General features: G+C 53.8%; 9 protein-coding genes across 9 annotated transcripts; 5 read left to right on the top strand and 4 right to left on the bottom strand.

Moving 5' to 3' along the window:
* SMAC4_06479 (uncharacterized protein) lies at nt 1–4,262 on the top strand. The gene is made up of 4 exons (XM_003344230.3): nt 1–1,539; nt 1,602–3,315; nt 3,387–3,470; nt 3,564–4,262. Exons 1-4 carry the CDS (start codon nt 1,413–1,415, stop codon nt 3,817–3,819), a joined length of 2,181 nt encoding a protein of 726 aa, XP_003344278.2. The 5' UTR covers nt 1–1,412; the 3' UTR covers nt 3,820–4,262.
* Nucleotides 4,263–5,554: 1,292 nt separating this feature from the next.
* SMAC4_06480 (uncharacterized protein) lies at nt 5,555–6,352 on the top strand (the record flags this gene model as incomplete). Its single annotated transcript, XM_066090459.1, has 1 exon — nt 5,555–6,352. One exon carries the CDS (start codon nt 5,555–5,557, stop codon nt 6,350–6,352), a length of 798 nt encoding a protein of 265 aa, XP_065946756.1.
* A 738-nt stretch (nt 6,353–7,090) lies between these two features.
* On the bottom strand, nt 7,091–8,619 carry SMAC4_13613 (uncharacterized protein; the record flags this gene model as incomplete). The annotated part of the gene is made up of 2 exons (XM_066091504.1): nt 7,091–8,365; nt 8,422–8,619. 2 exons carry the CDS (start codon nt 8,617–8,619, stop codon nt 7,091–7,093), a joined length of 1,473 nt encoding a protein of 490 aa, XP_065946755.1.
* Nucleotides 8,620–12,726: 4,107 nt separating this feature from the next.
* On the bottom strand, nt 12,727–14,763 carry SMAC4_06481 (uncharacterized protein; the record flags this gene model as incomplete). The annotated part of the gene is made up of 1 exon (XM_003344232.1): nt 12,727–14,763. The coding sequence occupies one exon, from the start codon at nt 14,761–14,763 to the stop codon at nt 12,727–12,729; it is 2,037 nt and encodes a 678-aa protein (XP_003344280.1).
* Nucleotides 14,764–15,444: 681 nt separating this feature from the next.
* On the top strand, nt 15,445–20,998 carry SMAC4_06482 (uncharacterized protein; the record flags this gene model as incomplete). The annotated part of the gene is made up of 2 exons (XM_066090460.1): nt 15,445–19,917; nt 19,969–20,998. The coding sequence occupies 2 exons, from the start codon at nt 15,445–15,447 to the stop codon at nt 20,857–20,859; spliced, it is 5,364 nt and encodes a 1,787-aa protein (XP_065946754.1). The 3' UTR covers nt 20,860–20,998.
* A 12-nt stretch (nt 20,999–21,010) lies between these two features.
* On the bottom strand, nt 21,011–22,443 carry SMAC4_06483 (uncharacterized protein). The gene is made up of 2 exons (XM_003344234.2): nt 22,220–22,443; nt 21,011–22,134 (listed from the first exon to the last, which is right to left on the bottom strand). Exons 1-2 carry the CDS (start codon nt 22,250–22,252, stop codon nt 21,331–21,333), a joined length of 837 nt encoding a protein of 278 aa, XP_003344282.1. The 5' UTR covers nt 22,253–22,443; the 3' UTR covers nt 21,011–21,330.
* Nucleotides 22,444–22,636: 193 nt separating this feature from the next.
* On the top strand, nt 22,637–23,765 carry SMAC4_06484 (uncharacterized protein). The gene is made up of 2 exons (XM_003344235.2): nt 22,637–22,879; nt 22,958–23,765. Exons 1-2 carry the CDS (start codon nt 22,713–22,715, stop codon nt 23,682–23,684), a joined length of 894 nt encoding a protein of 297 aa, XP_003344283.1. The 5' UTR covers nt 22,637–22,712; the 3' UTR covers nt 23,685–23,765.
* Nucleotides 23,766–24,464: 699 nt separating this feature from the next.
* Nucleotides 24,465–25,538, bottom strand: SMAC4_06485 (uncharacterized protein; the record flags this gene model as incomplete). The annotated part of the gene is made up of 2 exons (XM_003344236.2): nt 25,147–25,538; nt 24,465–25,057 (listed from the first exon to the last, which is right to left on the bottom strand). The coding sequence occupies exons 1-2, from the start codon at nt 25,193–25,195 to the stop codon at nt 24,465–24,467; spliced, it is 642 nt and encodes a 213-aa protein (XP_003344284.1). The 5' UTR covers nt 25,196–25,538.
* Nucleotides 25,539–25,588: 50 nt separating this feature from the next.
* SMAC4_06486 (uncharacterized protein) lies at nt 25,589–27,765 on the top strand. Its single transcript, XM_003344237.2, has 3 exons — nt 25,589–25,746; nt 25,901–26,482; nt 26,545–27,765. The coding sequence occupies exons 1-3, from the start codon at nt 25,715–25,717 to the stop codon at nt 27,614–27,616; spliced, it is 1,686 nt and encodes a 561-aa protein (XP_003344285.1). The 5' UTR covers nt 25,589–25,714; the 3' UTR covers nt 27,617–27,765.
* The last annotated feature ends 80 nt before the right edge of the window (nt 27,766–27,845 follow it).

Raw genomic sequence — 27,845 nt, 5'->3', positions numbered from 1 at the left:
CCACTTTTCTTGCCATTTCCTCTCTTTTCCTTTTCAAGACTTCTTCTTCTCCAACCCTCTTTTTCCCTTTTCTGTTTCTGCTGCAAGAGGACCTTCCTACTTCGCACGGCCTTTTTCCCTGCATCACCATTTAAAGCAGGCACTACCGAGTAGACCTGTCTTGGACCTGGCTAGCTGCACTCGCTGCGCGCACGCACTTTCCCCAAGACGCTCTCTCCTTTTTTCCACTTGCTGGACTCACCACCCACCCACGAAGCATCGATTCACAAGTCGACCACATTCTCCCAAGTTCCAACCTCCAACCAGGGGCCGCACATACCGCACCCAATCTCCAGCAGCATCCCCCTCCGCTCTCCGCCGTTCCGTCACTGCTCCCCACACAACCCTGGAAAGACCGACCGTAACCATTCCTTGGGTCAGCATTGTTCCAATCTAAGTGGAAGCGACAAGACTTTTGCCTCTTTCCTCCTCTCACCACCATCACCACCACACAGAGGAAACTCAACATCTCGCTGCTCGATCACCCGGCCATCCTTGGGAGAATCCCGTTGATTGGTTTCGTTTCGCTCGCACCACCGCTGCAAGGGAAAAAAAAAGAAGCAGGAAATTGTTAGGCTTAATTCACTTCAACCTCCACCAATTGTATCTTGTTCCCTTATACACGAACGACGGTCAGGTCTCCGGCATTTAGGCCCGGCACGCACCCGATCTTCCCACCTCTTCCACCGGCCGACCACGACGTCGCCCAACGGCTTACTCGAACAATAACCCCGTCGCGGCTGCTCCCGGAGTGCATTGTCGACGACAACCCGAACCTGCGCATTCTCCCGCGTGCACGATTCATTGTACAAGCAGGTCGAAAACGCCTTTCCCGTCAGCACCCTGGCTGGTTCTGGTCACTTTTTCGCCTTCTTCTACATACACGCACATCGCCCTCGAGGCCGACAGTCGAAAGGTCTCGCACCTTGATAACATTCGCTTGAGGCGCTTGGGTTGAATCGCATCTTTTGCTTCCTTCCACTGTATCGCGGGCTGGTCTCGGATCACGAAAAACGCAAAAGACAAAGATACGACAACGCATATACCACGAAAAGCGATTTCTTACCAGTCGCTTCTTCTCCCCAAAGAAACATACATAAGATATACAGAGGCAGCGCCTCCCATCCCCCCTTTCGCACCCTCCGCGACGATCGCTTATTTGGCGATAGTCTTGCTTCGCCGCACCTCAGCTCTTTTTGGGTCGCGTTGACGCTACCCACTGCACTATCTATATCGCTCCTCGCTTGCGCCACAAGCGACTGCAGATCGAGACATCGTTCCCGGTCCATCGCAATACATAATCACAGACTATCCGTGATTTGCGACGGCACTTTTCGCGATATTTTGTTATCAAGGAGGTTTTTGAGCTTGGAATGTATCCTTCGCAGCATGCCAATATGGCTGCCGCTTCGCAAAAACCCGAGACCTTCATGCTGAGCACTGAGGCCCAGCAAGCACTTCCGCATGACGCCCAGGTAGCTCTGCAGCAGGTTGATAACCGTACGTACATGAATGTGCTCCCCTGAAATGTGTGCTTTGCTAATATAGCTTCCGCCGATTAGTCAAGTATTTCCTCATTTCCGCGCCCGTCGACTGGCAACCAGACCAATACATCCGGAGATTCCTTCTGCCCACCGGCGAGTATGTGTCCTGTGTGCTATGGAACAACCTCTTCCACATCTCCGGCACCGATATTGTGAGGTGTCTGTCCTTCCGCTTCCAGGCTTTCGGCCGCCCCGTGAAGAACTCAAAGAAGTTTGAGGAAGGTATCTTCTCGGATTTGCGTAACCTGAAGGCGGGAAGCGATGCCTCCCTCGAAGAGCCCAAGAGCCCTTTCTTGGACTTCCTGTACAAGAACAACTGCATCCGAACACAGAAGAAGCAAAAGGTGTTCTTCTGGTACAGCGTGCCCCACGACAGGCTCTTCCTTGATGCGCTCGAGAGAGACCTCAAGAGGGAGAAGATGGGCCAGGAGGCGACAACGGTTGCCGTTAGCGAGCCTGCCTTGTCCTTCCAGTATGACTCGTCCCAGTCGCTCTTCGAGTCTCTCACCAAGGCCCAGCAGGCCAACTCCTCTTCCTTTCCGGCCCAGCAACTAGCCTTTCAGTCCCAGTCCACCTCGCCCATCTTGCGCGCCGCCGACTCGATGCCTCCCCCTCAAATGATGCAGCCGATGCCATCGCAGATGATGCAGCCAATGGGACAGAACATGGGACAGCAAATGTCTCAACCCCTGTCCCAGTCCATGTCCCAGTCAATGGCCCCTTTGTCCGATGGTTTGGAGGCCATGGTCTCTTACGGAGCGATGACCATGGGGCCCGCGATGACCTGCCCTCAGCCGATGGTCAAGCGGGAACCTGATTATGGTCGTGTTCAGTATACCCAGAATGGTGTTCCCATCACTCAGGTACATCAGCGACACGCTTCCATGCCTCCGTATGGCCTGGAGTGCTCGCCCGCCCCATCATTCGTCTCCTCGCACTTTGAAGACTATAGCCAGAGAGGACTCTCCTTTGAGCCCTTGACGCCTCCTCATCAGCAAATGGGTGTTATGGGTGAGCCCGCTTACATCGCCAACGAGGAGACTGGTCTTTATACTGCCATCCCCGATCACCTCAATGCTGGTGCCCTCAATGGCATGATCCAGCTTCCGCCATCCAATCTCGCGGCGCCGTCGTACCCCCGCTCGTACGGATCTAGCAGCATGTCTCAGGATCCTTCGAGAGGGTACTCTCCCATGGCCGCCTACACAGTGATCGAGGGCTCGCCAACCTACAAGCAAAGGAGGAGGCGCTCTTCCATTCCCCCATCAATTCTGTCTGCTACGACAGCAATTGCGGCGGGCACTCCTGCTGTGTACAAGCCATCGGATCTCCGGAGGTCCGTGTCTGCCTCTGTCGGTCCCGTGGCCGAGGGTGATGAGTCTGCGAACAACTCTCCCCCTGGGTTGACGTACAGCAATCCTGCGATCAACATGGCCCGCCAGCAGCACCACGAGATGCTCGAGCTTTCGAGGCATGGTACGCCCTTGTCCACTGTCGAGGGAAGCCCTGCGCTTAACCCTATGAATCTTCCCATGGGTCAGAACTACGGTCCGCTTAACGATGACGAGCTTGCTCCTATGAACGAGCGGCAGATGTCTCAGGGTCACCCCGGTGTGATCCGTCGCGCCCGTTCTGCCACGGTCTCGGAGCTTGGTCCTTATCCCCAGAAGTCGCACTCTTGCCCCATTCCCTCATGCGGTCGTGTTTTCAAGCGTTTAGAACACCTTAAGAGGTAAGACTAGAACTAATCCTTTGGATACCCTACCCTCCTGTCGCAATTCTAACCTAGCCTTTTCCATTTAGACACGTGAGGACACACACTCAAGAGAGACCCTACGTCTGTTCATACTGCCAAAAGGCCTTCTCCCGATCAGACAACCTAGCACAGTATGCAACATCCTTTCTAATTTCGTACACCTCAGCACACATCAGTTGCTCAAGAGGGACGTTGAACAACGATGCTGACCGATATTTCTCTAGGCACAAGCGCACTCACGATCGCGGCGACGGTTCTGAGGGTACCTCGGCCCTCTCTGGCGAGGAGGAAGAAGAGTATTCCTCGCCAACATCCGAGGGCGGGTACGTTCACGGCTCGGGAGCGCCCAGCAACGGCAACAGCTCGACACCCCAGTCAAGCATGTACAACAACCTCCAGACGCTGAGCATGCCCATGACAATAAGCGAGCCCCAGCCAATCAACACAGGCGAGATGATGCGAAACGAACTAGAGTTCTAGGATTTGAGCAGTCTTCTAGGCAAGGACTGACTGTGTATGTGTGTTTGTTGTACAATCAAAACCGCCGGAGGTCATGACGGAGCGTTTCATGTTTGGCTTTGGTTCTGTTTTTGTTATATATCCGGATGGGCATGGGGGATTAGGTCTGTCATCACGGCTTATGAGTCTGCCTTTTTTCCCCATAAAGGCGCGAGACTAGATTTTTTTTCTTTCTTTTACTTCTTGTTTTCTCTGGTTGGATGGCTATCCATGACCAAAAGGGAAAGGGGTCTTTTAGGGGTTTTGTAGGAAAACCTTATAAAGACCCTGCATTTTCTTGTCATTTACTTTCCACTTTTCCCTCTCGATTTGAGACTTTTCATCTTTTTTTTTATGTCATGCCTCTTAGTCATGGAAAAATGACAGATGGAAACATGGTTTATGAACGAACAAACGTTGTCCGCATGCATGACTGCTTCTATGTGTCTGATGATGTGTTTCGTGAATGCCTGACGTCGATACCTATATATGGTGGAGGTAGTTGAAGGTAACGTTAGCTTAGCTACAACGGTGAAAGAGAGCTTACCTCGGGCCGCGCCGTGGAAACCAAGGCTCTTGCGGAAAGCCTATCGTTTCTCCAAGGTCACGTCAAAAAGAGAAAGGAAACTGCCCGAGCCTATGAGTTGAAAGAATTACGAGCACTAATCCATCTGACAATGGATACGGTACACCGGCGGGACGGGCCGAGGCGTGTGTACTGTGGTGTTGGTGTTTCTTTTGTGCTTAGTTGAACGAGCAATGAGTGGGCGGATGCCGGATGGAAGAATAGCTGAAAGAAATAGAGTGCGCATGTGAAAGGTACGTGGCGAAACATGGTGCGACGGCTACCGGACAAAATCACAGTCGATGGGTACAAATAGTAACACGTTTTCTACAAAGCTTTCAGCGAGGGATGTGTGCGAATCCTGGTGGGTGGTTGAGCTTGTTATTAATTGATTCTGGTACTTACCTATAAGCGCCATCATGCCGTACCTTGATCGGCTCACGGTCGAGATCTTCCACGCAACTGGTTGCTTCTCTACAATCAACAAATGTCAAACACTGAAACGTTATTAAGAAGAAAAAGAAATCATATGCTGTCCCGAATTATTGGACAAACCAGGATCTTGGAAGGTCGGCCAATGTAGATAGATGGATATCTGATTCCGAACAACATCTCATCAGGGATGAGTATACAGACCAAAACTAGGTAGGTGTTGGGAGAACGGGCATACGTTCGCCAAACTGCCGCCGGACACTCGATAACAGCTTAACAACGGCGCTTGATTCTGAGCTCGAGTTCCTGACATACCATTCGCATATGCAGCTCAACCTGCAGATGTCATTATTTTTCAGGATTATGCACGCCGAACTTCGCAGGAGTGGCGATGGGTACATATATCCGCTTCCATATTCATCGGTTTCCTCTGCCAGCGCGCATCTACATCTTCAAATGTTCTACCGGCGCATAGCTGCCACGTATTCTTTCTCCTGTTCTTCATTTTTCTCGACGAGGTTCATATTCTTCCGTATCCCTCTCTTCCCTTTTAATTTTCCCAGTAAAATTAAACAACAGAACGAAACTCACGGAAACTCTCTGGATACAACCACCACGAAATAGACCGCACTCCTAAATTCTCTTCCCTTGTTTCTTCAGTCAGCTCCAACAAGAGGCATCAATACTAACCGTACCAAAATCATCGCCATCACCGTCAAGATGCTCTCCATATACCCCGTCGATATCCGTTTCTTCCCCCGCCTCCCCCGAATCTCCCCTTGGTTCATCCTTTGGGGCCTCTTATGCTCCGCCCTCCTCTCCACCTCCCTATCCTCCTACATCTTCCCTTCCCTCTTTGGGCATGCCACTACCGACAACAATACCCACGACCACATCATCGAGACGTCCGTAGCCGGAGGACCCAAACTCGGCCTCGACCGTATCGTCCAGATCGCCAGTAACGACATCGCCGCCCGCGTCCAGCACATTGTCCCTGGCCCAACTCTTTCGTCTCCAACAACTCCCACCATCGTCACAACAACCTCTACTATTTCCACCACCACCACCACCACCACCACCACCACCACCACCACCACCTCGGCTCTCAAGCCCCTCACCACCCGACGCCCCCGCCTCGGCCACTCCCCCTTCCTAACCCGCCGACAGGAAGAAGACCCCGACGACGACCGCCTCGACGAAGACGGCTTCCCCAATTTCGGCGATGACCTCGCCGAGGAGTGCATCAGCAAAGAAGTCAACGTCTTCGAGCAGCCGATCCAGACCGTGCATCTGCAGGACGTCCGCCCCTTTGCTTTGGGCGAAGTGAACGACATCCCCGGCGTGTTCGCGGCGTGCGCGAGGCCTTGCATGAAGAGGGCCGTGGAGCTGAACACCGACTGCGAAGACCCGCTAGATCTGGAGTGCACGTGCAGACCGGAGGTGAGGGCGGTGATTGAGGCTGCGAGCGATGAGTGCTGCTGGCAGGCTTGTGGGGGTGGGGTGCCGGAGATTATGTAAGTCTTTCTTGTCTCTTTTACTTCTTTTTCTTCGTCTTTTGGTTCATTTGCTTGCTTCCCTCGTTCCTTCCCTCGTTTCTTCCTTCCTTCATCTTGTTCGTGGTCTAGGTAACGGTATGTGATGGCAGGGCCAGATAAACATTGTTCGTTGCGTCGGTAGCGGTCGGGTGGTACAGTTTTCGTAGGCATGTCTCTCAAGAGTGGACGGGTCGGTTCGACCCTGCTCCGGGCCGCTGAGCTTTTTTTTGGCGGTCTTTTTCTTAACCTCCTTTTTCCGGCTTGCGCATTGATTGATAATTTTCAATCAGGGTTTGAAATGTGGGTGTTCTTGTCTTGTGCATCGCTCACTTGATCAATATTGCCGTGATTGTCTTTGATATTGCGATGATTTCGGTGTCGCCTCTACCTATATGTATGCAAGTGGTAAACACCACGGCGCTCGCATGACCACTTCATTCTTTTTGGTGCGATTATAAGTTGTAGTAGGCAAGTCATATTCAGCGGCCTATTCGACTAAATGGCACAGACAAGGTGCGATGGGGGTTAATATGCAAGAATATATATTCATGAATGCTAAAAAGCGAACGCTATTCCCATGCAATCATCTTGATAATTTATGAACAAGAACAACAGACCTGTGCTTTTCAAACCATTCCCATCCATTTCGCTTTTCCCATCCTTTCCTTTCCGTTTTCCTACTCTTCTTTCTTTTCTCTTTCTCTTCTCATCCATCCACCCCTCACAACCCCAAAAACACCATGGCAACCCCCACCAACAACCCCCAAGCCATGCCCATTCCAACCCTCAACTCACCCGCCGCCCCATTCTGATATATCCCCCCTTCATCCTCAGTAAATCCACTCGTAGCCTCCACCGGATTCCTCACCGCCTTTGCGCCGGGTACCCCCCCTTTACCCTTCTCAATCTCCCTCACATCTGTCGTCGTGGCGTTAAACCTCGTCTGCGCCATCGAGATCTCGTTGTTGTCCAGATCAAACACCACATACGCGCTGCGCAGGAAAGTGTCGCCCAGGGTGTTGCTTCCCGTGCCGTTACGTTCCTGGATGCCAAAGAGACAGGCGTCAGTGACGCCGTCCGGCATGCGCGGGAGTTTGCCGTTGGTGGTCTGATTGAGGACGAGCTCGTCTATGGGCACGGTGATTTGCAGCTCAGAGGAGAAGGAGAAGATGACGGATTGCGAGGAGGATCTGAGAGAGCAGGGAACGTAGCCGTCTAGGTCGCCTTGCGGGTTTGGCATGACTGTCACGCCGATGGCGTCGTAGAGGGGTTCGACGAGGTCGCGGTGGAGATAGGTGAGGGTTGAGCCGGTGTCCAAGAGAACGGCAAGGGCGAGATTGTCTTCGGAGACCTGAGTGGTGTTGCCGCCGTCGGCGGAGGAGGAGGGGGAGTCAGACAATGAAAGGCCAGTCATGGTGACCATGAGGTTCTTGTACACGCCCTTTTGGGGGGTTTGAACGGGCAGGGTGAGCAGGTCGCCTTCGTACTTGGCGGGGTCAACGCCTCCGAAGAGAATGGTACCATAGGGGGCATCGAGGTCGTTGAGCCAGATCGAGTAGGCATTAGAGTTGATCAAGCCATCGGCGACCATTTGCACCGGGAGATTGTTATAGGCTGGCAAACCGGCGCGGGTTTGCACTACGCTCAGGGCGTACCCAATACCGAGTAGTCCCTGCGGGTTAGTTGAAGAGTAGCCGATGCCAAACTGCAGTCGGTTCAGTTTGGTATTGTCGCCGATGGTGAAGGTATCGGCGGCATAACCCCCTCTGGCGCCAGAGCCATCCACATACGTGATGTCGAAATTGTTGCTGATGTACTCATATGTAGATGAATCATTGGCAGAGTAGGTCCCCGAGTAACTGCATGGTCTGGATTTTGCCTGACAGAGACTTGAGCTGGGAGCATTCACCCAAGTATCTGCAGAGCCTGTGTCGAGATGCAGTGAAAATATCCCTCCGGGCGTACCAATCGTCACATTAATATAGTATCCACCTATCTAAACCTCGGTATTAGCCAGATATTCCAGCAGAATGTTGGAAGGGTAAAACCTACGACGTTCTCCAATAGGATTTCACCCTGTGATCCTCTCCTTCGTAACCTGTCCCGGGCAACGGGGTTTGGGACGAAATGACGTTCTGTTCGCAGACTGACCACTTTCGGGCCACCTGCATCTTCCTTTTGTCGAATGGTGAAGGCTTCCGTCGTTGATAGAAGGGATGCCGCCAAGGCCAATATCTTCGTTGTCCTCATCCTCACGGGTTTTCCTTTCCCTTTTGCCCCTTGAGCTACTTGTTTCCAAGAACGACGTTGACAATCTTGTGTATCCAACTTTGGAAATGTCGCAAGGCCCTCTGGTATCCAAGCTTCAAAAAGGATGTAGATGATAATACAATATAGTGAAACAAAAAAATAATATATGACGAACGGAAGGGGAAAACTAATGTTCCAGGAAACAGTTGCGCGATGGGATAGGCAGTGCTAAGTAAACAAAAGAAGAATGCGAGGTGCTTTTTGATAGGACTCGGATAATTGTGATCCAAGTAAGTCGGACTAAGTAAGCTCCTCAACGTAGGCCAAGAATTTGGTTACGTCCACAAAAGCAACCCGAGAAAGCAAGGCAGACCTTGGCCAACTGAGAAGAACAGATGGCACGTAGGATATGCAGGACAGTTCCAGCGGCCGTACTGTTATAAACCAACACCTCGAAACTGGCTTGAGTGACAATATTAGTATAGAGGAAGTAAGAGAAAAAGAAGGATATGATATGGGATTAAGACAAAGGTTTAGCAACTAAAGAAAAATAAAGCTGTGAGAATCACATCAGATGAAAAGGGATAGCCACAAGGACACCTTTTGTCCCATATAGGCAAAATCGATTGGATGATAGGAAGATGAAAAGGAAACGAAACTCTACCGAAGATAAAGGTAAAGATGAGGCAAAGCCGGGCACACTACCGGTAGGCCGGGGGGAATGTTCTTCAAGAAGAGAAAGAAAGCCCCACGAAGTTCCGGCCCCCTACGTGTAATGGGATCCATCGACAGGGGCTGGGGCAGTAACTGAAAAGTGGAATGTGATGATTGACTTTTGGGAAAACCAAACGGCAATGGCCTCCAGCTCCGGTACTATCAGAGGAAGGAAAGGAATCCCGCCCCAATGTGCCGCCAAGGTGCCTCTAAGAAGCCAATGTTGAAAGGAAAGAGCTTGATTTGTCTATATCTGGGGAAGATGGTGTGGAAAAAGAGATGTGACAGGTGCCCCTGCGCCTACCACATTGTCTGCTTTCGGTTCCTGGCGGTTAGACGTCGAGAAGGCTGTGTATGTATACCTCAACTGGTCCTCCAATTCTTGGGCGGCATAACCATGATGCGTACCTAGCCTTGTGGGCTGAGATAAACGAAAGGATCCAGTGGACGTAAACTGCAGCTGGTGTTGAGCCGTTGGGGCTGAGGCTGATGCAGCACACATCCTGCCTGTGCGACCTGATGTTGCCACATCTTGACGACAATAATGTCCCTGATGGGCTGAGTGAGCCGAGGTGGATTTTCTCTCGGTGAAGATGCCGACAAGATGGTGAACGGAGAAGAGCGAGCGAGCGGAATGATGGCAGAATGGAAAGTGGGAGAGAGGGTCCGAGACGATGACGACGGATGATCACTGGGCCAGTCTTGGCATGCTTCCTTGTGTTCTTCCACCACTGCTGGGACCACGGAAAGACGAGGTTTGGGGGCCTGAAACAACCTGGGAAGTTGGATGCCAAGACGAAACTCTCAGAGCCGGATCTTCCACAATTTTGGCAATTTTGATACACGATTGTGGTGCCTGGCCGGGGGACCTCACCAGAGGCATCAGGGAGCTGAATGGTCGAGATCGAGGTTCGACAGGCTATTTGGGGTAAGTGATCGACAACGCTCTGTTCCCCTGAATCGCCGAAGGGATAAAAGTTTAATTCAGACGAAGAAAGGCTTTGTCCCTGAAATCGTCTGAATTCATCTCGTGATGGTTTCCCTGTCTATTTTGATTGACAAATAGTAACAGCTTGGAGCCAGAACCTTGAATGCCATATGGCCTCTGTCTCCAAAACAATGTTTGATCAGAGATACGTGGGGAAACACTAGGATTCCGATTGTCCTGGCGATGAGAAAATGCACGATTCCCCATGTGTTAGGGGCGCTTAAGTTTAGCGAATGTAGCGACTCTTGGAAGCCCTTGTTAGCGCCCGTTAACAGTTTAGCGTGCTGGCTGAGCTTGGTGACAGCTTCCACATGGTCCAATTTCCGGTAATTTGCACGTGCCTGTTAGTGGCATTCCCCCCTGTAGTGGAGACCAATTCGTGCAGGCGAAGTTCTTTTTCCCGCTCTTGTCGGGTCGATTCAACCGCAAATCATTTGACGTGACGGTGACCCAAAAGCGCACTGTTGTTTTTGACTTTACACTTTCAGTCTGGACTCCATGTGGAGAGACGGGAGTGCGATGAGCCAGCTGTTTGAAGGCGAAAACACGGACGCCGCAGATTTTGAATCCGAATTGACCGGCCGGAGATCCGAGACCGCATGACCCTGCGTTCTTTGAGGCGCTGTAGGGTTGTGACGCAAGTCCAGCAGGAGTAAGGAAGGCATGCATGCTGTTAGCAGCAAAGGGAAGTTCGGAGATTGAGGTTCACGGCCATTGGCGATGTTGCGATGACGAGATTCACACTCATCGAGTCTCCAAGGCTTAGTCCTCAGGTGATGACGGCCAAGGATGTGTGTTGGCGGCGTCGATGGTGACGTTGAGCATCTGACTTGTGCCGTTTACCCAGATTTTGACGTTCATACAATCACTGACGACAAGAATCGTCTGTTGGCAGTTTGGTGGTTGTGTCAGGCTGTTCAACGGTGCCGTTTATCCAGATTATGACGTTGATAGGTACAGCCACTCTCAAGCCGCAACACTGTGTCTTATACCCGTTGGGGAGGTGGTTGGAGTCCGAGGTGTAGTAATCTCTATCCGAGATGTTTAACCATTGGTGAACCGCCTGAGATCTGAGTATGATACTAACTCACTTTCAGCGTCGTCAAGGTGTAAAATATTTTTCTCGCTGCCAACGGACACAATGTGTAACCGAGTTGGTCGAGCTGGATATTGCCTAACACTGTTTCACGAATAAGGCTGTTGTGGAACATTAGAGCCGCACGCTTACATCAAAAAAGGAAATGAGAAAAAAGAGACCATTGGTCGTTACGACGATCGTCATCAGACAGAGAAAAGTCTTTCCATCTTCCCAATTAAAATTGCACGGGGGCTGGATAGGAAGCTTACGGACATGTCTCGGTGTGAGAGTTCCGGCACTGTGGTTCGGCAACGTTGTCCCGACTCGGTGAGACAGAGCTAAGTGAGAAAAAAAAGTTCCGTCCACCGACGTCCGGGAACTGTTGTTGTTGTTATTTTTAACGTCTACTTCCGCCTCCCGTAGGGCATGAGACGTGCCGCACCGGTGAGTCTAGCATACAAAATTAAGAGCAATGCCCTAACTGTCCACCAAAACCATTAATCCGAGGGCAAACCGAGGCCTATTGCAAGTGTAAATCATGTGTTGTCCATAGCGTAAACGCGGCTCAACACTTATAATCGAATCGCCCAGTGAGCGAGCCGCCAGTATATGACGGAGTCCGGGAACTGTGAAACAGAATGAAGCGCAAAGTGTAGTTGGCATTGAGAGACCCAGAATAGTATCGTTGATCAATATTGGGAAGGTTTTGATACCCAACTGTGGGAAAGAGCTGAGAGTACGGTGCTGAAGTAGCGCTTAATGTTTTGTAGAAGATTTGAGAAGAACTGTGTCAGGTCAAGGGGAAGAAGGAAAAAAAATTCATAAAAATTCGAAACCTGCCCGACCAAAGATGGGAAAATACGGTCGATTGAAGGCTGAATGAAGATAAGGAGAGAAAGCGCTCGTCAATCGGGGATCAAAATACCAGTACATCCGCGGTAGGAGTGGTGGGGGACGACTGCCTCATGGAGACAAGGAAAGAGCTCCCGTTGGTGTTAGTGAAGATGGGAGACTGCAAAGTACGGCTCTTGAAAAGACGGGTGAGAGGTCGAACCGAAATCGCCTTTGCCAGCTGAAAATTGGAAACGTGTTTGGGAAAGGTACAGTGGAAGGACGCATTCTCTTTTCGCACCTCAAAACATGTAGGACGACCTGCTTCTGGATTAAACCACTTTTCATTATGATGGGATTGACCGACGAAATAGTTTCGAAAAATAACAATTCTGTGCAAAAGCTAACGTATATACTCTCCAACGACCAAATCCTCCAACTAGAACCCTCGCGGACATAACGAGACATTCCCTTTGTCACGTCACCCACCCAGCCTCTATTTGATACTCTTGATGCTCTTCTCCAGCTGCTTCACGCTCTCCCTCACCTTGGGGCAATAATGTTTTCTCAACAGCTCGCCCTCCCACACCGTCGACGCGAACGGGTTGCTACCCTCCACCGTTGCCGCAAGCGGCTTATACGTGCCGTCGCCCTTCCTCTCCTCCGTGTTCCAGAGAGAGCTGATCTTCCTGCCGTGCGTGTGTAGCACGTCGGCGAGCAAGCCAAGCAAAGCTTGGGCGGACTTTTCAGGCACCTGGAGCGACCCAGACATGAGCTGCTTCGTGAAGGCGGCCAGACGGAGAGGCGCCACGGAGCGGATGTTCCAGGGAGGCAGTAGGATACCGCTCAGACACTTGACGAGCAGCACGGTGGTGGTCTGCAGGTTGATGCGGTTGTTGCGGCGCACGCTGTTCTGGAGCTGGAGCGACTGGGCGCCGAGCTCGAGGTCCGGGTTGACGGAGAGAGAGAGAAGGGACTGGAAGAGGTGAGTGATGAAGAAGGAGAGGTCAAGGTGAAGATCAGAGCGGGCGTTGTGGGCATCTTGGCCTTCAAGAAGAGCGAAGGCGGTGACAGTGCAGAGGAGCGCCTCGCGACTGGTGTCACGGACGAACTCATGCTCATCATCTTCGTCCACCTCATCCTCCTTATTTTCGTCATCCGAGTCATCGTCCTCCTTGTTAGCGTCCATTTCGCTATAACGAATAAGGTCTTTTAGGGCCTCAAGGAGATCGCCAAAGAAGTCCTGGTTGATCAGGTGGGAGTATCTGGCCAGACCCTCAAGACAGGCACCCATGAGGTTCGGGATGCGCATCTTGAGGATGCGGAAGTACGAGGCGAAAACCATCTTGAGCGTTTCGGACTGCATCCGCTCGCGCTCCTCGTGACTGACAGCCGCATCGGCGTGGGCCATGACCTTTTCAGCCTCCTTCTGCTCTTTGAGAAGCTTGCGCTCGCGCTTGGTGCGGAACTCCTTCTTTTGCTTTTGCTTCTTAACCGACCCATCATCCTGCTTCTCCACCGTGTCTCTGGAAGCTTTGCCGGAGAACTCGTCAAGCAAGCGCAGGTGGAGGAAAAGGTTGAGGATGCTCTCGTCAACCTGGTAGTTACGAGCCTTCATCATCTTTGTGAGTACCGAGATGGCCTCCATGGCGGGTTGACCATCCTCATCCTCGTGGAGCAGGGTCTCGAGAGCAGTCCGGCACTTGACAAAGTCCTTGTCGATATTTCGGTAACTCAGCTTCTTGATGATGATCTTGAGAAGCTCGCCGCGGAAGTTGAAGTGCGGTACCGCGTTCAAAAGAGTGCAGGCGCAGGTAAGGGCGATGCTGGTGATGGGCTGCTTTGCCCCCTTGTCACGAATAGCTCCGCCGGCAAGGGCAGCGAGGGTCTTGATGTACTGGTAGTAACCGGTAACCATGGCCTGCTCGTAGACGCGTAACCGCTTGACATCCTTGGACAGCTTCTCCTTGGCCACATCCTCCGAGGCCGGCCTTATCCTGTAGCCAGGAATGACATCCTTGTAGACGGTCATCTGGACAACAATGGCGAGCTTCTTGATGGCGAGAAGATCCGACTCTGAAAACTTGGCGAGCGCCTTGAAAGCACCCGGGTGCTCCTCTGGGTCTTCGTTGAGTTGCGTTGCGATCTTGGCCATTTCCTCCTGGGCTCTCCTGATCTGTTCCTTCTCGGGAATCTTGGGTGCTTCCGGCTCAGGCTGAACCTCCTCCTCCTCAGGGGCCTCCTCTCCTTCACTCTCTAGCCACTCGGCATCGCTGGCAATCTCGGCATCCTCCTCCTCCTGCGTAACCCAGGTTCCCTCGGCGGCCCTGATGGGCAATTTCGTGGCATCGGCAAGCTTCTTCTGCTTCTTCTGCTTTCCTTTCCTGGGGCGGTTTTCATAGTCCTCCTCGAGGTTCCAGGTTTGCGCACTCTTGAAGAACTGCTTTTGAATTTTGACGTCGCTGGTTGGTGCGCCTTCCGAAGACTGAGCTCCATCGGCCAGCTTCCTCCTCTTGGAAGGATGGGAAGACATGATGGTGGCTGGTGATGGATGATCTGTGTTGTTACAGGTTGTGAGACGGTGTGAAGTGAACTGAGAACAGTGAGTGTGGGTGATTGATGTATGCTGAAGACAGACTGAGGTGAGGTGCTGGGAGCGGTGTTCTGTAGTGGAGATGGGTATCGATTGATGGTTCTTCAATGAGAGATGAGCTCAGGAACATTTTCCAAACTTTTTGGACCCTGGCCGCCAATGCTGGGGTCTTATCAGTGAGCTGTGGTTGGCCAACCCCGCTTATCGGACCCCACCCCTTGGAGAAAAAAAAGTTGCTGAACCATGAACGGCCCTTGAACTGCACTTCACTTTGCGATTGAGTGCATGCGCTGGAGCTTCGAGTGGCCGGATCTCTCTCCAACTCTGAACCTCCTTCCATCCCAAATCAACCTCCTCTCTCCAAAACATCACCACCGTCGCAGCAAAGAGAGACCGCGGCAATCTCTTTCTCGACAATTGTACATATACATACAACATCCAGTATCCATAGTCTCTACCCCACGATAGACGATCGAGACTGTGCCCTCCCCGTCTCCCACCACGCGCCGCAAGGCCGACTGAACTCCCACTTTGCGACGCGATCGAAATATCGACGTCAACCTCTCCTCACGATACCATACGATACCCATATAGCCGAAAGATAGGAAGCAATACACAGCCATGTCGTCATTGGCCTCCCAGTTGGCCCAGATCGCCGCCAACTCGCGGTCGACCCTCAACACCAAGGTCCTCAAGGCCGCCCACTCCAAGTCCTTGATCTTCGAGCCCCGCGTCGCCGCCACCCAGACATACCCCGAGATCTACTCGATATGCCTCGAAGGCTTTGAAGAGCTATGCAATCTTGATTCACGCTTCGCCAAGTTTGCCCAGTCGCTATGGAGCGAGCAGAGCCAGGAGGCCGACAGGACACAGATGACCGCTGCTGAGAACGCTGCCCTCGATAAGCATGTTGAGGCCTTCCTCCACCTCTGTGGCAGCAGGTTGCGTCTCATGCCCACCATCAAGGCCATTGAGTGGTTGATTCGCCGGTTCCGCATCCACGAGTTCAACACCGCTGCCCTCATCGCTACCTTCCTCCCATACCACACCATCCCGGCCTTCGTGACTTTGCTGTCCATCCTGCCTGCCAACATCCCTAAGGAGTACCGCTTCCTCGACCCCTACATCCGCTCTCTGACCGCGCCCCCTCGCGCCGCCATTGTCCAGCAAGCGACGAACCGCCCCGAGCTTCTTACCGCCATCTCCCAGTATACCCTCGACTCTTGCAAGTACCAGATGGAGTACCCCGGTCTCATCTCGTTCTGGGGTGGTGTCATGGTCGAGGCCACCAACGGTCTGCTCGACAAGTACCGTTCCGGCAGGAGAAGCATCCAGATCGAGAACGACAACGCCCTCATGCAGCAGCTTGCCCCTGTTCTCAGCGATGCCATGGTCATGAAGAGCTCCCCTGGTCTCCAGATTGCCAGCTACATGGTGGTCACAATTCTTGCTGCCAAGGGCGGTCTTGCTGACAATGCTCTTACGGCCTTCATGGACCAGCTTGTCCATGGCTGGACTCCCGAGACGATGCGCCCTGGTCTCGTCACCCTCTGCATCATCTCCCAGCACCGCTCCGCCAAGCAGCTTTCTGCCAGAGTCACCAAGGCTCTCCTCAAGGTTCCCGAGCTTGCCTCCGTTATGAACCAGATTGGAAAGGACCACAGAGTCGATAAGCTGGCCAACGGCCTTGCTCTTGCCTTGGTCGACAGGCTTCACAAGAAGGGCGATGTTCGCAGTCTGCCTGTGGTCAACTCGCTACTTCTTGGCAACGTTCTCCGTGAAAAGCAGATCAAGGTCGTCTACAAGTCTCTATTGGTTGCTGCCCACAGAATCAACGATCAGGTTGATCAGGATGGCGCGATTCGCAAGGAGCTTGGCACCATTCTGGTTAGCTTGTCCCAGGCTGGTGGCGAGGTTGGTGATATCGTCCGTGCCACCATCGAGGAGGTTGACTTCGACATTGATGCTCTTGAGTTGACTCTTGGCGCGTCTATTCGCCCCAAGCTCGCCGTTGAGGATGCGCCCGAGGCCGCTGCTGAGGACACCACTCCCAAGGTGGACAAGGAAGCGGAACTCGCGCAGAACTTCGAGAAGCTCTCCAAGCTCAAGCCCCAGTCTGCTTCGTGCTTCGCCGAGGAGCCTCTTGATCTTCTCGAGGAGCTCTACTCGCTCTTTTTGTCCGTTGCTGCCAACGAGACTAACCTCCAGAAGTTCGATGAGGCCCCCGTTCTCAGCCACCCCCAGGCTCCTACCAGGCTCTTCTATGCCAGCTTCTACATGCGTCTCTGGTGCGGCTCTCTCCCCACTTTGGCCAAGGTTGCCGCTCTTGAGCGCGTCAAGAATCTCCTGAAGGACGATGAGTTCTCCAAGTTGGACTTCCAGGCCGTCGTTCCCTATGCCATTGTTGCTCTTAGCGACCCCGCCAAGAAGGTCCGTCGGGCCGCTGCTGAGCTGATCACTGTTCTCGGATCTTTCTACCAGACCAAGCCCAGCAAGGTCCGCCGTGTTTGGGGCTCTGAGGGCCTCTATACCAAGACTGCTCCTGTCAGCTGGCTGGACTTTGATGCCGTCAAGGCCCTTCTCAACTCCGTCCTCATTCCTTCTCTGGAGGAGTCCCTCCTTCATGAGGACCACATCTTGGCTGCCCTCACCAACGCTTTGGAGAGCTCCAAGTCCAAGGATGGTGACAAGAAACACTTGTCCCACTCTACCAGACTCGCTATCTTCAAGTTCCTTTCCAGCCATGTTGTCGGAACACCGCTTATTGCTGTCAAGCTGAGGCTCCTCCAGACGCTCAACCAGATCAAGAGCATCTCTGGTACCTCCAGAACCGACCTGCTCCTCCCTCTATTGCAATGGTGGGCCCGCTTGTCCGAGGAGGCGGCTCAGCAGCTCCTTGCCCGGGAAGCTGTTGATGAGGCCTTGGTCAACAACGCTTTCGTCGATGTCGTCGTTGCCAACAACGAGGCTGGTCTCAAGCTGATCTTTGAGCTCATCAACGATGCCAAGGTTGTTACCCGCAACGGCCTCGTCCAGTCGCTCTTCGGCCGTATCCAGAAGATCTGGTCTTCCATGAAGGCCGAGACCCAGTTCTCCACCGCTCGCGCGCTGCTTACCCTTTCTCAGGGCGTTCACGCTACCGCCTCCGAGCCAAACGCCGTTGCTACCGAGGCCACTGACGTTTTGCACAAGGTTGAGCTGACTACCGATATTCTTCTTGACTTCCTCGAGTCCCTGTACGATGATATCAAGAAGGCTACCGAGAAGCCGGCTACCAAGCGTAGGCGTGTTGGCTCCTCTGAGAAGAGCGTCGACACGCAGAGCCCTGCCGATGTCAGCGCCAGCCTCAATAAAGCCACCTTCGTTCTCGAGCTTGTTCAGGAGTCTAAGCCTGAGCAGCATCCTGAGTTGCTTCCCAGCCTCTTCACCACCCTTTCTGAGCTCCAGCACCTCCGTACTGTTGTTGGCTCTGAGCTGGGTTACCTCCAGAGCTTGGTTCTCGGCAGTCTGCTTGCCATGATCCCTGCCTACAAAGACAGCAAGGAGCTCACTATTGACCCCGCGGCTGGTCACGGTGATATCCTCGCCTCCTGCATCCAGCGGTCTTCCAGCCCCACGGTCATTAACGCTGCCCTGTTGTTGGTTGCCAGCCTGGCTCGCACTGCGCCCGACGTCGTCTTGCACAGCGTTATGCCCATCTTCACCTTCATGGGAAGCTCTGTCCTCAAGCAGGCTGATGACTACTCCGCTCACGTTGTCAACCAGACCGTCAAGGAGGTCATTCCTCCTTTGATCGAGACCTTCCGCAAGAGCAGGAGGAACCTGGTTGCCAGCACCGCCGAACTTCTCACCAGCTTTGTCGTTGCCTACGAGCACATTCCTTCTCACCGCAAGCAGGATCTGTTCATCACTCTTATCGAGAACCTTGGACCCGAGGACTTCCTCTTCGCTGTCCTTGCCATGTTCGTGGACAAGTATGGTGCTACTGACAACATGATTGCGTTCACTACCCAAATCATCGGCTCCTTCTCGGTGGAGATTCAGCTACAGACCCTCATCAAGCATTTGGATATCATCAGCGACATCTTCAAGCCCAAACCTGTCCTCTCCGTTGCTTTGCTCGCCAAGGTCGATTCCAACTCTGCGCAGGATGTTGTGAAGCTTGCTCAAAAGCAGCTTACCCTCCTCCCGAAGTTGCTTGCCAACCGTCGTCTGAAACACGAGATTTCCGCATTGGCTGAGAAGGACGATATGGAGTCAGTCAAGATCCGCGAGCTCTATGCCCAGTTCCTCGAGGGCATCCTCACGCTTTCTGGCACCGTCAAGCCCAAGAGCGACAAACTTTACGACCTCTGCGGCGACGCGCTCTCTAACCACCTCAACCTGCTGTCGATTGCTGAATTCATTAAAAGTGTTGAGGCTCTTCTTGATCGTCCTAACGTTGTCTTGCGCCAGAAGGTCCTCCGCGCTTTGGAACTTCGTGTGGACAATGAGAGCACCAACAACCTCAAGTCGAGGGAGGCTTTGCTTGCTTTCTTGCCCCAGCTGACGGCTGTCATTCGCGAGTCGGACGACATGAGCTACAAGCACACGGCCGTCAACTGCGTTGACAAGATCGCCGAGAAGTATGGCAAGAAGGATCTCGATGCCGTCGCTGCTGCCGCCGCTACCATCGCTGGCGACAGCTGCCTTGGCCAGCCGTCTCGGGAGCTCCGCATTATGGCTCTTCTCTGCCTTGCTTCTCTCGTGGATGTTCTCCAGGACGCTATTGTCCCTGTTCTGCCCATTGCCATCCCCAAGGCTCTTGGCTGCCTCGAGCAGAGCATCAAGGCCGAGAAGCCCGATGGTGCGCTGCATAACGCTGCCTATGCCTTCAAGGCTGCTCTTGCCCAGCACATCCCTTACATGATCTCGGGTGCCTACCTCGACAGACTTCTTGCCTGCTCCAACGCTTCTGCTGCCGCTGGTCTGGACGAGGAGTGCCGCGCCAACCGCGCCGACTGCCTCCAGTTTGTTGCCAAGCTTATCGAGGGCAAGGTCCTCTTCACTGCCCTGGAAAAGAACTGGGCCAACGCTGCCGCCTCTGGATACTCTGTAAGTCTTCCTCTTGTCACTATCTCTGCTACGTCTTCTAACCATCACCAGGCTCTCGAGGAGTACCTCCATGTCCTCGGCACCGCTTTGGACAAGCACCCCAAGTCCTCCATCGCCAAGAACACCACCCTCTTCACCGGCATCTTCCTCAACGCCTTCGATCTCCGCCGCAGCGGCGTCCTCTCTTCCACTCAGGAGCTGGAGAAGATCGAGCTCCTCATCAACGAGACTTCTCTCAAGATGATCTACAAGCTCAACGATGCCGCCTTCCGCCCCATGTTCTCCCATCTTATGGATTGGTCCACCACGGGTCTGCCCAAGTCCGACCTGGCCGGCAAGGCCCAGCGCCAGGTCAGCACCTACGGCTTCCTGCAGCACTTCTTCGAGAACCTCAAGTCCATCGTGACCTCGTACGCCGCGTACATCATCGACTCGGCCGTCAAGGTCCTCTCCGCCCCCTTTACCAGCGACGACGTTTTCAAGACCCTCCGCTCGCGCGTCCTCCGCACCCTCACCAAGTGCTTCGAGCACGACCAGGACGGCTTCTGGCAGGCGCCTGCCCACTTCAGCGCCGTCGCCCCTGTTCTCGTCGAGCAGTTCGGCCACGCCGCCAACGCCAACAACTGCACCGAGGATCTGGTGCTCGCCGTTGTCGAGCTGGCTGCCGCTGCCGACAGTAAGGAGCACCACAAGGAGATCAACTCGGCGCTGCTCAAGCATCTCCGCTCCGAGCAAGCGGCCGTCCGCTTGGCGGTCATCAAGTGCCAGCAGGCGCTCACGACCAGACTGGGCGAGGAGTGGCTCCAGAGCTTGCCGGAGATGTTGCCGTTCATTAGCGAGTTGCAGGATGACGATGATGAGGTTGTGGAGAGGGAGAACAGGAGGTGGATCGTGGGGATTGAGGAGACCCTTGGTGAGAGCTTGGATAATATGTTGCAGTAAGGGGTTGCTGGAGATTGTTGGACGAGTACGTAATGTGATTAATGGTCACGGGACGACGTTTATGTGTGGGACATGATGGATGTTCTTGGTCATGTAGGAGGATATCCTTTGTGTGGATGGATGTATAGCATCTCGCATTTGTAACTGGCGTTAGGTACAAAAAGTCATAGATGGGTTTTTGTTGTTGTGCATAGATATGCAATGATCATTGAAAGTCTTGTTGGTTGTGGTTATTTGTGTCTTGAGAATTCGTCTCTTGCTCTCTCGCTCGTGGAGCATGCACGTAGGATACTCTCCTACAAAGCCAAATTGTGTCGCAAAGAGGAAGAAAGATTCGCTCTGTTTAGCCTTGTATCCTTCGGGTATCTTCTCCCCTCTCTTCTCTCTACTACTTGGCACTTTTCCCCTCCCCAATCCCTTCCTCCCTTCCTCCCTTCCTACCCTCTTCCACAAGCAAGCAGCCCGTCAAGCCTAACGAACATACTTGCTCATAAACCGCCTATGGAAATCGCTCCTCAACAAGTCATTCACAAACTCCTTCTTCTTATTCCGATCATCCACGCCCCTCGCCTGGTTCTTGAACACCACATCGTCGTCCCACCGCCTCTTGACCGTAAAGTCTGGCTTGTTCAGCAAGGGATTGCCGAGCGCTATGTCCTTCTCGCGCTGCTCTTCTTCGAGCTTCTGGCGCTCCGCTTCCTCCCGCTCGCGCTTCTCTTGACGCTCGCGGCGCACGCGCTCGAGTTCGCGCTGGAGTTCGGCTTCCTCGTCGTCGCTGTCGCTGTCGGAGTCTGAATCGGAATCATCATCGTCGTCGTCATTGTCGTCGTCGTCGTCGGCCTCCGCTTTGTTTTTCTTCGAGGCAGCACCTGCTTCTGAACCCGCCGCGTCTGAATCATTGTCGTCGTCGTCCGATGAATCGTCCGCATCAATCTCCCTCGTCAATTCTAATATCCTTCGTCGTTTCGCTTCCTCCTCTCTATCCCCCTCCTTGTTGTCGCCGTCACCACCACCACCACCCGTTAAAGCCAGCGGGCGCTTGGTACCCGCCGTGGCATTCTCGTCGTCACCGGAGGTAAGAGCAAATCCGCCCCTCAGCTTGGCCTTGTGCGCCTCCTCGGCGGCCAGGAGCTCGGCGCGCAGGTCTTGCGTGTCACGGTCTTCGGATGCCCCAGCGACGCCGCCTTGGCCGGGCTTGCGGAACTTGAGCTGCGTGTAGGCGGGGAGAAGACGTTGATGGTAGGCGGGACCGCGGAGAGCTTCTTTGCCTTTGGCCTATTGGGGGGATTGTTAGATTGTTAGTTTAGTCGGCGGACTGGATGAGAAAGACGGGAGAAGAGGATGGAGGCGGGATGCGTACCGGGTCAAAGGTAGGTCTGTGGGCTGTGGTCATTTTGACGGCTTGGGTTTGATTCGGTTATTTAGTTGTTCTGTTGGAGGGCGATGGCGATGCAATGGGTGGGAGATGAAGCGCGCGCGATGGAGGGCGACAGGTCGTGGTGTTGATGTTGGAAAACGCTGCAGAGAGGTTGTTGATATGGAGGTTTCGATGCGAAAGGCGAAGCAACAATTGAATGGGGAAACTGGCAGGGTGCTCAGTGGTACAAATGACGCCCTGGGGTCAGGTCCAGTCTCGCAGGCGCGCTTCTTGACCGCCCGCCCAGGCCCAGACCGCATGCCGCAGCGGCAGAACCCGCCAAATTTTGGCGGACTTTAGTGGCAGAATTGGGAACCATAGCGACTGCAGCCGCAATCGCAGCACCCAAGCAGGAACAACCAGTGATCTTGAATCTTGTGATCTGCAACATCTCCATTTCTTTGCAAAAAGTAAACAACAAAACTCAGATCTCAAAATGCCCAGAGAAGCAGAACCATCAGCCAATGAGAAGGCCTTCCTCCTGAAGGCGCTTCAAGATGAACAGATACGTCTCGATGGCCGCGAATTCGACCAATACCGCCCGCTAGAGCTCACCTTTGGAGACGAATATGGCGTCGCGAATGTATCACTTGGCAAGACAAAGTACGTTTGGATCACAACACCACACACACATGGTCACCTAGAGACACGTAAATAATAACCAATATCTTCCAAATCCAGGATCCTCGCCAAAGCCTCCGCCGAAGTAACAGTCCCCTTTGCCGACCGGCCCCTCGACGGCATCTTCACCATCGCCACCGAACTCTCCCCCATGGCTGCGCCTCACTTCGAAGTGAACCGGCCCACCGAAACCGAAGTCCTCTTGTCTCGCCTGCTCGAAAAGACGGTCCGCCGCTCCGGCGCGCTCGACACCGAGTCGCTCTGTCTGGTGGCCGGCCAAAAGTGCTGGTCCGTCCGCGTTGACGTGCACGTCCTGTCTCACGACGGCAACCTGACGGACGCGGCCTGCTTCGCCGTCGTCGCCGCCCTGCGCCACTTCCGCAAGCCCGACACCAGCATGGAGAACGGCGTGTTGACAGTTTACACGCCCGCAGAGCGGGAGCCGGTTCCTCTGGGGTGGCTACACTCGCCCTTTTGCGTGACGTGGAGCTTCTTTGGCGACGAGGGCGAGACGGCGCTGTTGGATGCGGACTGGATGGAGGAGCAGGTTAGGGTCGCCAGCCTTACGATTAGTCTGAACAGGCACGGCGAGATCTGCCAGATCGCCAAGCTGGGAGGTGTTCCCGTGGAGGCGGTTGCGCTGCTGCAGTGTACCAGCGTGGCGTTGACGAAGGTGAAGGACTTCTCGACGTTCTTGGATGGCAAGTTGGCGGAGGACGCGAAGAGGAGGGACAAGGGTGGGTTTATGGCTGAGTTGAGGGCGGAGAATGATCGTGTTGTTGGGTGACGCGGCCGGGGGAAGTAGAGGAAGAAAGTGAGATACCCAGGTACGGCCATAGAGCCGAGCAGAACAAAAAATATGGTTGGTTAGGGCGGAAACTCCAGAGGCGTGGGAGTTCTAGAACTCGCCTTCAATGCTTTGTCGATCAAGAGAACCGCAAGCGTTTTCCAAGAGGCAAGCCGCTCCATAAAATGGGTTCTATTAATGGGCGAGAGCCCTCGAGGGTCTTAGCCTCCCTCATATTTGAAGGGAATGATCCCGACGACGGCATCCGAAAACGCTATCTAACATTATACAGGGCGTCTTGCCCTCCTCAGCCTTTTCCCGATCTTCGGCTGCCAATAAAGCTACCGGATAGATGAGAACACACAGGCGCCAGGTCACCGCACGGTCTCAGCCTCTATCTCTTCTAGACGCAATGAGCGTAAAGGTTTAGCCAAGATCGCGCCTGACCTCTAAAGATGCTTCTATGCCATTTGCCTCCATGATCATCTCCCGTCCAACGTCGCTGTGATTCGATCCGGTGGTAACGTGATCTCGCGCTCCAGTAAGGGGGGTGATTTTTGAACCGGGCGGTGGGCTTGCGCAGCGCTCTTGATCTACCCCCCTAATTTCTTCTGGAGGCGGTGGTGATCTTCAATGCCAGGCCAGTTGCAAGCTCTGCCGGCCTGAAAGGGAGGAAGCGGCTCCCGAGTAGGATCCCCCACTCATACGCCGGCAACATTCGTCAATACATGTCGCAAGCTTGGCGTCATAATATAAATCCTCTTCGCCAACAACAACCACTCACCGCATAACCGGCGGCCTCGACTCCTTGTTCCATTTCACCCTCGATCTGACCCATTCCACTGCCTCCCTCACGCCCGTCCCCGTTAGCGCCGAGACGGGCAACACCCTCGAGTCCCTGATACTCGCACTCTTTTCGCCCTCAAACACTTTCTTGACCAACCCTTCCTTGATCCGCACGACCTCCACGCAGTCTTCTCGGTCCTGCTTGTTCGCCAATATCAACAGCGGCACGCCCTCCGTCTCCGAGTGCTGCAACACGTCCTCAAGCACCGCCCGACACTCGTCCAACCTTCCATTGTTCTGATCGCGCTCGATTTGACCGTCGCCGATGTCGGTGCTGTCGATGATGAAGATGATGGCGTGGCAGGACGAGTAGTACGAGTGCCACAGGGCACGAAGAGAGAGCTGGCCGCCGACGTCCCATAGCTTCAGGTACATGTCGGGCAAGGTGATGGTGGAAACATTTTGGCCGACCGTTGGGACTGTTTTCAACTTGGGCTCGGGCTGGTCGGGGTGGAAGAGCGCTTTCACTTGTTCGTGGAAGGTGGTCTTTCCTGCGTTGTCGAGGCCTAGGAGGATGACGGAGTATTCTGCATGGTGCGGGAAGAAGGTTGGGTGTTAGTATTAGTCTTCGTTGCGACTATGGGACTATGAAATGGAAAAGGGGTTAGGTGCTAACCTTCTTTACTGGTCGCTAATCGGTAGAGACCCTTTGCTAGGTGGTACATGTTGAGGACTGTCTTGAGGAGGTGGCTAGCGGGGGTTTGAAAGAGTGATAAATCGCAAAGTTGTACGAGCTATTGTAGAGACTCTCGACTTTATTGTATGTACACGGAAGACTTCCATTTCTGTAGGTCGCAACGGGATCGGAGGACGGGAGGACCGTGTCTTCCCCAGACTCCCATTGTCAAACGTGCCGGGGGGTCGATCACACAGTGGTCGAGGCTCCACATGTCTAACGGCATGACAGGGGTTTGCCGTCCCAAGTTCAGCGGCTTCAGTGGGTTTGTGGTGTGAAACGTGGACTGCTAGGGACGGATCAGCCCGATAAGATAAGAGCCCGCGGGGAGCTCTCTGTGTCGTCATAGGCCAGTTTCACAGCATCACCTAAGGCCGCTCCTTCCAGCTTTCTCTCTGGCCAGCGCAACCCATCCATCAGTTTTCTGCTTCCCTCTTTCCTATTTTCTTCTTCATAGGTGGCACAGTAACTTCTCTAGCAATCTGCGAACACATTTACAGCCATCATCATGGCTCCTGTCGCTCTAGAATCAGAGCCAAGGTACGTTGCGACTAGTATGCGCCATCAGGCAGCTCTCACTTATGCACGCCCAAGTGACATCGAGGCATAGAACTTGGTGAAGACTTGGAAGAGAGGCAGATTTGACTATAAGTGATCAAGATGCGACAATCAGCTAACTTGGACATTTCTACAGGTATTTACCCTTGGTTCTGGCGGGATCGCATATCGCAGCCTCTCTCTATCTTACTTACATCATCGGCCTGGCCCTCTACCGATCGTATGCCCAACTGGGCCCAGCCCAAGACACGCGTGGCCGGATATCGCAACGACAAAAGCTGGTGACGGCTTTCGGCAGTCTTTCACTTCTCAGTCTAGGCTCAGCCATCAACTCGGGCTTGGATTATCTGACCCTCTCATACAAAGTATGGGCATCCGAACGTGGCATCCCTCTTTTGCAAACACTATCTGGCGGCTTCAGCCTCGAGAACTTCACACTCGACCATGTCCGCGCCTGGCTGAATGACACACCGCTCTACCTCGATGCTCTGGAAATTGTTGCAGAAAAGGCTAGGAGGCTGTGGTGGGGACAACAGCTTGATCTTGCTACAGTCTCCTGGACCATGTTGCTGGCAGCCGAAGGACGCCGGAGAAAGATCCCGTTCCTCTGGGCGTACGCACTGCTCGCGCATTTGGTCAACCTCTCCTTTGCGCAGAACCTGTTCTACGTCGCTATGCTTCTGACGCCTGCACCCATTGATAATACCCACAAGTCGAGGTAGGTTCCGCTGTCACCCCTCGTTAGCAGTGCTATAGTCTGTGTCACTAACAGCCGTGTAGTCTCTCGAAGCTCCTCGCTCGCGCGTTCCCACCGAAGCCAACCAACTGGTCCCCGAGGCCCGCCTTCTTCCACGTCCTCCTCGTTCTCAACTACCTAGTTATGCTCTGGGTGCCTCGGACCGCAGGAGGCGCCAACTTCCCCTCAGCCGTTGCGATTTCCAAGGCCTTGTCCCTCTCACCCCTGATTCTGCCAGCCATCATTCCGAAGTCATGGGGAAAGATCCATACCGAGCCACACGACAGCTACCGTTCCCTCACCAAGCTCTTCAACCTCATGTCCGTTGCCAGTCTGCTTTTGCACGGCAAGACCTCCATCGCCGGTCTTTGGTACAACCTCCCTGGCTCATACAAGCACCGGCACAGCGTCCGAATCCCCTTCGACATCGAAAAGCGATCCGCCTGGGAGCGCAGCACGACCGCCATGGAAAAGATTTTGGGTTCGATGACAGATCACCCAGCTGTCGCAGCCGCCGGCAAGGACGTTCTCCTGTGCGCTTTCAGTCTCGGTATCTGGGCCGCGGTCCGCGCCTTGGACGTGGACCACATGCTCAGGTCTGTAGCACCCTTTTACGGGAAGAAGTCCGAAAAGAAGGCGCTTCCTCCTTCCTACCCAAACGTCGCGGAGATGGGCATCACAGAACCCTCCGAGACGATTCCTGAAAACGAACTATCGCGCCCAAGTTCGTCCTCAGGCTTGACCATGAAGCTTAGGGACCGTGGCAAGCATGTTAGTTCGAAGCTCGCCGAGGCTCTTACTGCCAATGGTAGTGCAGAAACCAGCCCGAATCAGGCACCGAGAAGACGCCCAGGAAGGCCACGCAAGATCAAGCAGGAACCGACGCCGGAGCCGGAGCTGGGAACCATTGACGAGGTGGCTGGTGCACCCGATGCAGTTGGTGGTTCTACTTATGAGCCTACACCGGCGGTTAAGGCGCAAGTTGTCGAAAGGGATGTGTTGCCGGATGATGAGTTTGATTGGGAGTCGGCGGCTCTTGCGTGGGGGTTGACGGCGCTGGGAGGTCTGGGAGCTGGGTCTTCAGCTGTTTATGGGGCCGAGTGCGTTTCTCGTTGATGAGAACTTGAGGACAGGGCATGGTTGGAGTGGCTGTGAATCGCGTACTTCGGAAGAACATCAACCTCTGCCTTTATACCCCAGGTCACCCCTGAGACACAACTCAGGGTTAGAGGTGACATCTATGCAGACGTGTTTCTCAGGGTTATACGTGGCAATACTGACGGATGCAGCGCAGGCCACCGCCACACCAGCTGCGCCCAGCCACAAATACCCGTTGGACAGTTTT

The sequence above is a fragment of the Sordaria macrospora genome, chromosome 4 (assembly GCF_033870435.1).
Source record: "Sordaria macrospora chromosome 4, complete sequence".
NCBI classification, from domain to species: domain Eukaryota; kingdom Fungi; phylum Ascomycota; class Sordariomycetes; order Sordariales; family Sordariaceae; genus Sordaria; species Sordaria macrospora.
The sequence above is the reverse complement of the archived record's forward strand: the minus strand, read 5'-3'. Positions and strand labels throughout refer to the sequence as shown.